We start from the raw sequence: 12,939 nt of genomic DNA, 5'->3' as shown, positions 1-12,939 counted from the left end.
CAAATGTAGTCTACAGTAACTTGTCTTCCTTCTCTGTGCAGTAAATGCCTTCAGACATTCAATCTCCCTAGCTATCCAGCTCAGTAATATTTCTGTTTCTGTACCCTTCTGATAGTACACTATTTTCTGTCTTTTGCCATCTTTCCATTACTCCCGACTTGGTGATGTCACTCTTTTGTGTCACCTCTTTCACAGTTTTTAGACAGTGCCATCAACAGCCTTAGAATAAAAAGGGGAGAAACAGCTGTCCTAGACAGAGCAAGTCTAGATGTGTTGATTTACAAAGAAAATGTGTGAAAAGTGATTTGTGCATAATTAAAACTTCTTTATCTGAAATCTGCATATGTGATTTTGCTACAGAAATGTATGTAATACACTTGTTGGAGAAATTCCATTTAGTTGCATATAGAATCAACATTAATCGATAATATATGTAAATCTATCTATCTGTCTGTCTATCTATCTATCTATCTATCTATCTATCTATCTATCTAATATCTACCTTTCCACTTGGTGTTCTGTAATGTATTTTGTAGTCTGCTGCAAGACCATCCTAAGCCAACTAATGATACAATCATACAAGTCTGTCACACTATGTCATAACACACAGTGGGGTACATTTATGAAGAACTGGTCTGCCAAGGCACTGTATTCATCAACATGGAGCACTCCTGTAGAGGAATACAGCAAACAATGCCAGATGGTACATAACATTGTGCCTTCATAAACCTAGCGTTCATGCTGAACACCATTTTTTCATAGCAATTATGCTAGAAAATTAATGTAATATCATTGATAAATCTTTCCTAGCGTAACAAATGAAATGGATTCCTTTGTTCTACCAGAGCATGAGATCCAAGACCAAGCCTCTGGACCAAGACCTCTCCGGGTTCTGGGACTCAAAATGAGGTTTACTTGTTTTCATTCATTCATAAACAAATTTATCCCTCCATATACAAGGTATTCAAAGTGTTATTTCTAGTAACACGAGAAAAATACACTTCCATATTTTGGCCTGGGTAATCCTTAATTTAGGATATCTTGCACAATTTAAAATCTTAAACCAGTCTTCTGAAGTCCTCAATAAGTCTATTTTGGTAACTGTCCCATTGCCCATGTTATAACTTTTAGAAAATATTTGGACCATCAATTGACCTTGAATATTTAGGGTTCATTCGCACTACGGATGGTGACTCTCAATACTGTCAGTTGCTATTGTCTATTATGAGATTTTACCAACAGACACTAACACAACCATCCCAAATCAGTTAAAAATACCATTGATTTCAATGGGATTTTATCTGTTGTCCGTTAGTGACCAGTAGTTCCCATTGACACCAAATCCATCACATGTTCGTTATTTTTCGCGGACAAAAAATCCTGTATGCAGGACTTTTGTGTCGGTGAAAAATAATGGCTTCATAGCGGATGTAAAGTGTTATTTTTTAATATCAAAGTCTATGGGTAGTGAACAGTCATGGATGAACGTTCGTTATTCTGTCAATTATTACTGTGCAATTTTTCTGCATATGCTCAGAAAGCAGAAACATAAAAATGGCAAAAAAAAACCAGGCAGTAACGGACACTAATGCTTACTTATGCTAATGTCCTTTTTTTTTAACTGATCCATTGTATGGATGGACATCCACCCTTAGGGAACTGAATCATTTATACTAGGATGATTCACATCACATTTTTGGTCTTTGCTTACCATGTATACTGTAAAAGCTCCAAACATGAATAGTAATCATATCCATAGAGCTCCAGTAGGCTGACAATGGCCAAAAGATTGTCATGATAGCCTCTTGGCCAGTATACATTAGTATATAGCAAAAAAAAAAAAAAAAAACCTATGAAACTTTATAGTAAATTACGCTATTCCATATAACAGTATCCAGTAACATAAAATGATTTTTAACATTGGATCCTATGGGTGGCTTTTTCCACCTTATGATATCTATCATAGGAATTTGCTGCAGCTTATTTTCAAAGTTTTCCCTGGTGCTTATAAGTCAAACAGGTTAAAAATGTGATGTTATTAGTGCCTATACTGTGTGCAGTGCCTATACCGTGTGCAGTGCCTATTCCGTGTGCAGTGCCTATTCCGTGTGCAGTGCCTATTCCGTGTGCAGTGCCTATTCCGTGTGCAGTGCCTATACTGTGTGCAGTGTGTGAGGAGTAGTAAAGCAAATGTGTATGGGCAGAATAAAATGCTGTACTTACAGAATTAGCAGATGCTTGATAAAGTTGCATTTTGACTCAAATATTCTACAGAGTTCCACATAGTTTGGCATTATTGGGATACTAAAGGATTTATTTTTTTATTTTAAGCTTCCGCCAAGAATAAAAAAAAACTGTTGGAACATTCCTTAAACATTTAGATTCCCCCCCCCCCCCCCCGCATCCCAAGCATTTAAGGGAATGTATTGATAAGAAATTACCTATTTATTAATCAAGTTTGATGTTAAACATATTTTAAAGATTGTTGTTAAGGTTTTATACAGTTTTCTATGGTATTATCCATGTTTTATGTAGCGGATTTATTTGTATCGGCCACATTCATAATAACTAGAGATGAGCGAGTACTGTTTGGATCAGCCAATCCGAACAGCACGCTCCATAGAAATGAATGGATGCACCTGGTACTTCCGCTTTTTTTTTTTTAAATGTAGATTGTGAGCTCACAATGTACATTTTTCCCTATCAGTATGTCTTTGGAATATGGGATGGAAATCCATGCAAACACGGGGAGAACATACAAACTCCTTACAGATGGTTTTCTGCCCTTGGCGGGATTTGAACACCAGGACTCCAGTGCTGCAAGGCTGCAGTGCTAACCACTGAGCCACCGTGTGGCCCCCCTGGTACTTCCGCTTTGATGTCGGCCGGCCACTTAACCCCCACGTGCCGGCTACGTCCATTCATTTCTATGCGAGCGTGCTGTTTGGATCGGCTGATCTGAATAGTACTCGCTCATCTCTAATAATAACACCTATTATTGTGTACGATGTCACAGAATTCAACAGTCAAAATTGGTGATTTCAAGGGTTATCTATAGAAGCCAATAGGGTCTTCTCCAGACCATTGTATCTATGGCCCATGGTCCATCTCCAGGAGCTAGGAAATTACAATCTATTTTAGGCTTAGTGGCAAGAGTTGGAATTGAAAGATTTTGGAGATTTTTTTTAAATATAGATAATAACATAGAAATGTAAAGACAACATCAACAAAATTATTAAACAAATGTTTAATATAAAAATGTGATTTCAACGATAGGTCATTTCCTGGCAAAACTTTCCCTTTAATTGTGTAATACCATGACTTCAATGCTTCCCTATGGGGAAAAATGTTAGTTTTACTATAACTAACCCTGTCATTATAATACCAAAGTCTAGTAGGTTAGTAGCCATGAATATATTCAAATTACTGGTTGTTCAGTACAAAATCTGCTAATTAAAAGTAAGGAATTGACTGTATTTAGATATCTACGCTGTGTTTTTATTTCTGCACCACAGTATATATATGAAAAGTGACTGATATATGAAATATGCTTGAAGCAGTCATAAAATGTAAATCCCTGTAAATCTGATGACATGTCATATTCTAAAATATTTATGTTGTTTTTCAGCATCTAAACAGCATTTTCCTTCCTGCCAAATTTCTGACAAATCAGGATCTTGGTCCACTTAGTAGAGAAAACGAGTAATGACATAAATCTCCTAATTGGTCAGTTTTTACTAAGCCAGAAAAGAGCCTGTGGGCACATTTAAGCAGATTCAGTTCTGAATTATATTTTGGTGCATATTATATGGATACTGTGCTGATTCTGTGCGTACATGATTATATCATCTCTGCCTCTGATTCATTAGAATAAGTACATTTATTTATTTTATCGATTTACAGTCCATAATAACATCTATCAAGGTAGAGTTTTTCTTGTACCTTTATAAGCTTATTGCAAAAGATTTTACATGGGAACTGAGAAATAAACCAATACGTGTGCATTAAATCTAAATTATGTACATTATTTTTAATTTCAGATAGACATAGTCCATGCAATAAAAAGGACTTCCAGTGCATTTCATTAAAAGTAGAAACTGTAACAAAATTAGTGATATTAATCTGAGATGACAGTGTTATGGGAAATGTAAATCCAAGGCATTATATAATATTTATTACCATAAGGCCCCGTAATACTGTGCCTCCAGCCCGCTATGTGCCAACATTGTACCTTTGCCTGACTTCAAGCCTGTGTAATGGTTAATTATATACATATTCATATGTAATCTATAGGGAAAATATAAGGCATTGCATACTGTGCTTCTATTGTGCCCTATAAGTATTTCTCTGTGACACTATACAGTCTGTGCAGACATCTTTGACTTATCTCCTCTATGATTCATTAGAGGACTTTTCTTGTTCTTTGCAGCTTTAGACTCATGCACATGGCAGGGCCTTGTGTACCCAGCAACACAGCCTTCATATTTAGCTGTAAGACTCAGCGAGCTGTTTTATCTACGAAGACATTTTACTAAGGAAAACAAGGTGAGGATAGATACAGTTGTATGTTGTGTTTCCATATTTTATCCATGTCGAGATTACTATATGCTAAGTATGCAAAGACAAAAAAAAACAAGAGCAGCACCGAGCTGTATATGGTGTAGTAGGTTAAGTAAGATGAGGGACAATTGCAATGTCCCAAATTGGTCTCACCTGGTTGAGTTGTGAGAGATTCACAACTACCAATATAGCCTGGGAACTGTTTCACAGGGGGTTCTTCCCTGGTTGAGACGCATGCTGCAGCGTTCAGTTCACCAGTGGTGTAGAATGAATTGGCAAAGGACCATAATCAAGGGAACGCGCTTCACCCGATAAGGTTAACCCACTTTATTAAAGTTCAGAAAACACAACAGGTTTTGGGGAACAATGTCCTTTTTCAAGTGTACATGAACTGCTGTTGGTGGCTGGATTCAGTTCCTGTACACTTGAAAAAGGGCATTGATGCCAGAAAAGCGTTATGTTTTCTGAACTTTAACCTTATCGGGTGAAGGTCGGTCTCTTGATTATGGTCCTTTTGCAATTCACTATATGCTAAGTGCCAAAGAATTGACACTAAGAGACTAAGAGCCCATGTACATGACTGAGTGTGTATCCGTGTTGGGGACCAAGTTTATCATGGAATGTAGATGATATCCAAATACCATCATGATGCATTAAAATCTATGAGGCTTCAGGATCCATACTGTTCTTATAACACAAATGATTATAAAACAGGTCATATTCTGCTTTGTGTTATTGGAAATGAATGAATTTGGAGATCCCATAGACGTGAATACATCACAGAATGCTCTTAGGTTACTCTTGACAGTCACTCCGAATGTCACCCAGCTGCATTCCATGATACACTCAGACTCTAAGGCCTCGTTCACATCTGCATTAATATTCCGTCCAGGGAAGTCCACATGAGGGCTCCTCGAACGGAATGCCACACGCAACTGTATGCGGTGTGTCAGTGAAAGCACATGGACCCCATAGATTATAATAGGGTCTGTGTGCTTGCGGCCAGATCTCCATAGGGATCATGTGGACAGGAAAGTAGTTCACAATCTACTTTCCTGTCTGCATGATTTGTGCGGGCAGCATTCGGCAAGCACATGGACCCCATTATAGTCTATGGGGTCCATGTAGTTTTACTGCACAGTGCTTGCAATTACGTTTGGTATTCCATTCTGGGGGTCCCCCAGATATAATATGAATGCAGATGTTAACCAAACATTACTTGGATGCAGTCAGTTGTGTGAATTTACCCTAGAGCTTTGCCTAATTGCTTGGCTTGCTAAAAGGATTTTTACATATGGACATTTATCCCCTATTCATAAGAAAGTTAATAAATATCTGATGACTGGGAACCCACTGTTAAAACCTCCACTAAATACAAGACTTGGCAACCTGATCCCTCCTTTCCTCCTGTATGCATGACCATGATGAGAATGAGTTAGACTTAAGTGGTGGTCATGCATGTGTTTGCTACTCTATTCAATGCATAGGTGTCTGATCAAGCACTTGGGTATTTCTGGGGGCTTGGAATCTCCATTTTAGTAAGTATGAAGGTTTCCAGTGTCATTTATCATCTATTCTGGGGAAAAACAGTAGAAATATTGAACTGAATGGAGGGCTGCTGTGCAGTTGAATACATTTGTAGCATATGGCCAAGTATATGTTTCTCAGAATGAAAAAAAATATATACAACTATATGCCTCAGATGTGATGTGGAGGATTCCTAGATTCCAACTGAGTACCAGTATGAAAGCTTTAGCTTAGTTGTTATACGCCCCATAGATTGTGTATATATGACTTTCATTGTCTGTCTATGGAACAATAACTGGTATATAAAATATTAAAAATGCTGCTTTGCCCTTGAAAACTAGAACTGATAGTCTGGGCATGCTATACTCTGGCGTAAGGCAATACAAATCAATATAAAACATATTAATACAACAGAATAGCAGAATCAATCCATATCTCACTATACAAGTATATCTGGATTCTAAATATTTTTGATTTTGGCAATATTATTTTCTTATGTCGTGGGCATGCACAGGGTTAACAATATGCCTAGAAAATAATTATCTCTGACAATAAAACCATCCAAAACATTTTTATTTAATAATCAAAAAGCTACCCAGAGCGTAGATAGAACAATTCAGATGTCTTCACGCCTTATACATTTGACTACTCATATTTTCCAAGAGTATGTTTTCCTGATAAACAAGTAGAGCAATTGCCTTATGCATGAAAAGTTTTCAATGTAATTGTCTGTCAATGATATGATGATTTATAATGCAATCTGTTACTTCTGCAGCTACAGATAATTCTAATTTGCCACAATTGTTTTAGATCTGATGAACTTGACAATCACTCTCAATTTTCTATTTTGGCTTTTTCTCAGGTATTCGAAGTCAGCCAATCTGGGATTGTTTGCTGCTGTTATTAAATAGAGATTGTAAATACTTTAACAGCCATCAAGCATTCCTAGACGATGTGCACAAATTCTCATGTGACAGATCTATTACAGCTTAAAGGAAGCAAAACAACAGAAAAGTATGAATGCTGTTACATTTTATCACAAATATAAAGAAGGAGATGTGGCAGGAGAGCCTTTATATTCAGTGTACCAAGTAATAAAACCCTCACCCCGAATGTGATGTTTGGTACATTGCTGCATAAACACAAATGACAGGGAGTCACCAACCACAAAAACTTTTGCCAGTTGCTCTTATGAGTTGCTCATATTAAAGGATTTGTCTTGAGCAGACATTCTGCACTTCATTTTTCTTTCTACAACTAATCTGCCCCCTGATAGGGTAGTTTCTTTGCAAGGACGTCATATATACTCTGCCAAGTTAAGCGTGTGTGTATGGAAAGGTAAGAGGAATAGTAGTCGGCTCCACAAGAATCAGCTACAGCTATTAAAGGTGTATGATCACCTTCAGATTCTATATAAGGGTTCATAGAAGATTTCAAAGCTAAGAATCAGAAAATGTTTAAGTTCCGTAAGTATGGCCTATGTGCCGCAGCATGGTGCTCTTGTGTGAGGACTGTATTCTAACCTAGAACTAATCCTTTAAAGATGACCTGTCTCCAAGTATTTTCTCATAGAAAATAAAGGTTTGGTTAGAACTAGAGATGAGCGAACACTGTTCGGATCAGCCGATCCGAACAGCACACTCCCATAGAAATGAATGGAAGCACCTGTGATGCCGGCCGGCCGCCGGCAAAGTGTACGTGCCAGGTGCTTCCATTCATTTCTATGGGAGCGTGCTGTTCGGATCGGCTGATCCGAACAGTGTTCACTCATCTCTAGTTAGAACCAGGTTTAACCTAAATTTTCCCAAAGATTCTTGGCCATAGGTCGTAGCGTCATTACATCAATGCTCCCTATATTACCACTGAGGCCTAAACACAGGCCTCATCGGTGACCACCCTTTGCAAATGGCATGAGTCAAAGGCCGGAAGTGGTCTAAAGGCGACTGTGGAGAAAACAAGATATCTTCATTTATTACATTTTGGGGTCTATAAAGTCCCCAAAGTATAACAATAGCAATTTTAGTTTGTGCTGAATAGGAGGGCCGAACCTCACAAATATTCTTCACAACAAATCTCGTGAGGTTCGCCAATCTCTAGTTACCACCAACTTGGACAATAACAGGTTATTTCTATATATCTTTCCAAGGCCTATATCTTTTGAACAAGAAGATAAAAAACACCAGAGGCTTAGCAGCAATCCAGTGATGTCATACTGAATGATGGCCTTTAGTATTTTGTACTTGGTGACAAGTCCCCTTCAAGGCTTGAATACTTTTCGTTATGAAATACAATGCAGCATGTCATTTTTTTCTTAGAGACTCTGCTTGAAACAAACCAAAAAAAAAAAAATGAATGTATAAAATAAGAGGTACTTATACTGTAAATACAGTGTGGGCTCATATCAGTGTAGCATTAAATATACATGGAACCTGAATCCATAATACAGTAGTGTGCATATATGCAAAAGGAATATACAATACTGGCGGAACAACATTTTGTCTAGAACTTTTCCATCTAGCTGATATAATGAAAGTTGTAATTGTATTAGGCAACACAGATACAGAGAGACAGAACTGTGTCCTATAACACCTCCGTCGTAAGCTGTGGACTGAGTGCTGAGTGTATACCACTTGGTATAATTGGGCTATCATTTTCACAGAAGTTACTATGAAGAACATGTCTGTGTATTCCTCTGATAGATAGAAGAATGACTGTGCAAACCCTAAGATCCATGTTGGAATATGGAACAAAATTGAAGCTGAGAATGGCTATTGTTCTACATTTGATTTGGGAGTAAAATATATTCAGAAGCCTATTTCCCCCTAAAATGTTGCCCTTTTGTATAATATTCTTTAATATCTTTTCAGTCCTTTATGATTTATGATGATCTAAAAGAGCTTAAATGATAACTACCATTGGAAACCATTACCATGCCTAACTTAATCGGCTTTCCCATTCTGTGCCCCTGGTGATGAGCTACCAGTGCCGGTACCATAGCTCTTCACTGTCAGAAGGGCATTTCTGACAGTCAGTCAGGAACGCCCTTCCTCACAGTAGCGTCTATTGCGCTGTACTGTGAGAGTGGTGAGGAACTCTCCTCACTCAGCGTCATCACTGGGCAGTAAGGATTGCCCCCACCCAGTACAGCACTATAGAGGCTGCTGTGAGGAAGGGCGTTCCTGCCTGACTGTCAGAAACGCTTTTCTGGTGGTGAAGTGCTATGGTACAGGCACTGATAACTCTTCACCAGGTGCACAGAACATATGGATTTCTATTTTTTTTTTTTTTAAAGAGACCCTGTGAACTCTCCTGACCTCTCTTTTTTAGTAAATAGTTTAGGTCCCCATGAAATCCCAATTCTGGACCATTTTTCATATCTCTGTGCTATGCTATTCCTCGGTTATTGTTCCTGAATATTTATCAATATACACAATTGGGTGCCATTATTCCCATTGTCTAACTGGGGTTGTCCCTACACAGTCTGGCACTAGCAGCATTGACTGGACAGTATCAACGTGAGGTGGGACATACCCTCAACTGGTAACATCCAGATGTTAATATATTCATACATTTCTAGGATGAACAACAGAGGAACAGCACAATGTAGAGATCTACATTATGTTATTTCATGAAGAATACACATATACACTAAAATAGACATGTAAGGAAAAGTGATATGTCCGTTTAACTTTATTTTAGGGGGAAATGTTACTAAATCCTTAAGAGTGTTAGAGGAATAACATGTTCATGGGTACAGGAATAAAAAGCAAAAGATGGTGTGAGAGGAGGTGTTTTCTTTTACTATTGCTTCAAGGATTACAGTGAATTATTATGAAACAAATGCTAAATATATCAATGTGCTAAAATTCATTGTAACATCTCACAACGCGGAAACATTGAGATGTTATCCATAGCTTCACTCTAATAGTTAAGAAACTAACACAGACAACAAATTCACATCTAAAACTATTAGTAATAAAAAAGTCACGGAAATGATGTAAAGTCCAAATGACACAAAAGCAGAATAAACATACTAGCTTTGGAACAAGACACAGGCTCGCAGGTATGGACAGCGGATTATCAGGAGAAAGAACATTGTGAACATACCTGAAAAAGAGAGAAAAGAGCAGCGAATTAGCCGATTGCATTGATATTTTCATGGCATAATAATAGGCAGCTAGACGTCTTTAACCATTGTGTGTAATTTGTATATACAGATGGAGCACATTAGATTTAGACAAATGGTGATATTAAGGACTCGAGAATTGCAGGAGGTGTGCTTCATTGTGCTATACTAACCTAGGCCAGTCAGGGAATGGGAAATAACTGCAGCATTAGAAGACTTCAGTGCCAAATGATGGTGCAGAATATGGAAAGCTACAATGTAGACGACGTATTTAGATAAATTCTGCTCAATCTGGATATTATTCACTGCAGTATCCGACAAAAGCAGAACAAATTGTATTACTTTTCTGTAAACTGTAATGTAATAAGAATAAAATGCGTTACTGTCTACTGCTGCCCGTTATATCCTCCCGTATACATGCCCTGACGCCTCTTGCTCAAAATATGCTAATGACTTCTTGTATTGGTAATCACATTGTCTATATTGGACGCAACACCTGTGGTCACTAATACAGAGTGGTCCACACGTTCCTTCCTCTACTCAAATGTCAGTGTGACATAAAATCTCTGCTTAGTTGTCACATCATCATAGTGTGATACAATGGATGTTTGTCATTTAGGTAAGTTAGGGTGATCCTTGTCTTGTGCCAGACTGAGATACCTTGGGCCCACTAGATGGCCCGCAGGAAATAGACCATAGTAGATATTAGTAGTTAGTAGTATTCAGCTGGACTGTTATTGTGTCAAAGCCTGGGCCCACCGGAGGATCCTATGGTAGTCTGGGGTCCAGTCCATGACACCTATTCATGAAACAATGAGCAATTAAATTACTTGCTGTCTTTTTCCCAATCCCTTACATTTTCACTGATAATACCCACTCACTGGTTCCCTCCACACCACACATGTACAGATCTCATTGCAGGCTCAACTGACTACACTACTGTATAGTCATAATAGGTTCTGCCATGTCCTACAGCTCATCTGACACACAATCTCTCTCCTCTCACATATCTTTTTTATGTTTTGAACCATATCCGATCCAGTACCTCAGTAAAGCACTCATTACACCCTGGCACCTATATTTTCAGCATCCAACCTGTCTGTCTTCCCTCTTATAATGATAAAAAATGGTCTCCTTCTTTTGGGGGAGGTGTTGTCAATAGAAACTAACATCACAGCTTTCATAATGTCCTAAATAAAAGTTCTGACAAATTTATGCAATGACAATGTTGGTGAAATTGCTTATGAAACAGCAAGATGAGCAAGAGATTATGTCAAGTATCCCTCCTAATAAATCATACGAAATTCACAAAATCATACATGCACTATCCCATCAAATCCCATCTACACATTGTGGAAAAATATTCGCTGTGATTTCTAAAAATGTGGTTTCCCTATATTTGAAGCAGAATGTCTGCAGATGAAACCTCCGCGGACTTTCTGTGAAAAGCACTATGAGAAAAACCCCAGCGTGTTTTTCACACAATGTTTTTTTGCTGCAGTCCGCTATGTTGGACCTTAGCCTAAGAGTGGTGGTGTAAATGCCAGTCTTAATAAATTTCCGCCAATATACTCAAACATGCTGCTGGTTCAGAGCATCTCATGGGTCAATAGCAAGATGGTCAAGTTTATTTGATAAAATATTTAAGGATTTTTGAAGCATATTAAACGTCACACATCTTAGAACTTTTACGGTACTCTTTGTGTTGTTGTTATTAGTTTAATCATTGGGCCATATACTTGCTTATAGTTCTCCTTAGCGTATGCTATAGTGGTAATCCGGGGCAGAGATGGACAGAAGAGGGTCCCTGTACCAAAGCACTTGCTGTCCAATATCTCATCATAAAACTTGCCTAGAAATTGCTAGTAAGTGTGAAAAATAGTATAAATTCATTAGCTCAGACCCATACAATGTAATAGAAAAAGGTGTTTGCTTGTTTTTTGCCTTCCAGGTAAGGTTGAGTCCCCTTACCTACTGTATCCCTTTGCAATTTCATCATTGCACCTACAGTGGGGCAAAAAAGTATTTAGTCAGTCACCAATAGTGCAAGTTCCACCACTTAAAAAGATGAGAGGCGTCTGTAATTTACATCATAGGTAGACCTCAACTATGAGAGACAAAATGAGAAAAAAAAATCCAGAAAATCACATTGTCTGATTTTGTAAGAATTTATTTGCAAATTATGGTGGAAAATAAGTATTTGGTCAGTAACAAAATTTCATCTCAATACTTTGTTATATATCCTTTGTTGGCAATGACAGAGGTCGGACGTTTTCTGTAAGTCTTCACAAGGTTGGCACACACTGTTGTTGGTATATTGGCCCATTCCTCCATGCAGATCTCCTCTAGAGCAGTGATGTTTTGGGGCTGTCGCTTGGCAACACGGACTTTCAATTCCCTCCAAAGGTTTTCTATAGGGTTGAGATCTAGAGACTGGCTAGGCCACTCCAGGACCTTGAAATGCTTCTTACAAAGCCACTCCTTAGTTGCCCTGGCGGTGAGCTTTGGATCATTGTCATGTTGAAAGACCCAGCCACATTTCATCTTCAATGCCCTTGCTGATGGAAGGAGGTTTGCACTCAAAATCTCACGATACATGGCCCCATTCATTCTTTCATGTACCCGGATCAGTCGTCCTGGCCCCTTTGCAGAGAAACAGCCCCAAAGCATGATGTTTCCACCCCCATGCTTAACAGTAGGTATGGTGTTTGATGGATGCAACTCAG

The 12,939-nt window shown here is 38.3% G+C and overlaps 1 protein-coding gene across 3 annotated transcripts in view; it reads right to left on the bottom strand.

Annotated features, from left to right (window-relative positions):
- PCDH9 (protocadherin 9) overlaps positions 1–12,939 on the bottom strand; it is a 1,631,603-nt gene that overhangs the window by 993,292 nt on the left and 625,372 nt on the right. The window contains exon 3 of one of the 3 annotated variants that reach the window (XM_075265430.1): positions 10,094–10,194. The exons of the other annotated variants lie outside the window; for them this stretch is intronic. Within the exon in view, the coding sequence (XP_075121531.1) occupies positions 10,168–10,194 (27 nt within the window). The 3' untranslated portion in view covers positions 10,094–10,167. Of the gene's footprint in view, positions 1–10,093; positions 10,195–12,939 lie in introns of those variants that run through there. 3 annotated transcript variants of the gene reach the window in all.

This window comes from Leptodactylus fuscus, chromosome 2 (assembly GCF_031893055.1).
Source record: "Leptodactylus fuscus isolate aLepFus1 chromosome 2, aLepFus1.hap2, whole genome shotgun sequence".
Classification (NCBI taxonomy): Eukaryota; Metazoa; Chordata; class Amphibia; order Anura; family Leptodactylidae; genus Leptodactylus; species Leptodactylus fuscus.
Note: the sequence above shows the minus strand (reverse complement) of the source record. Positions and strands in the feature narration are given on the sequence as shown.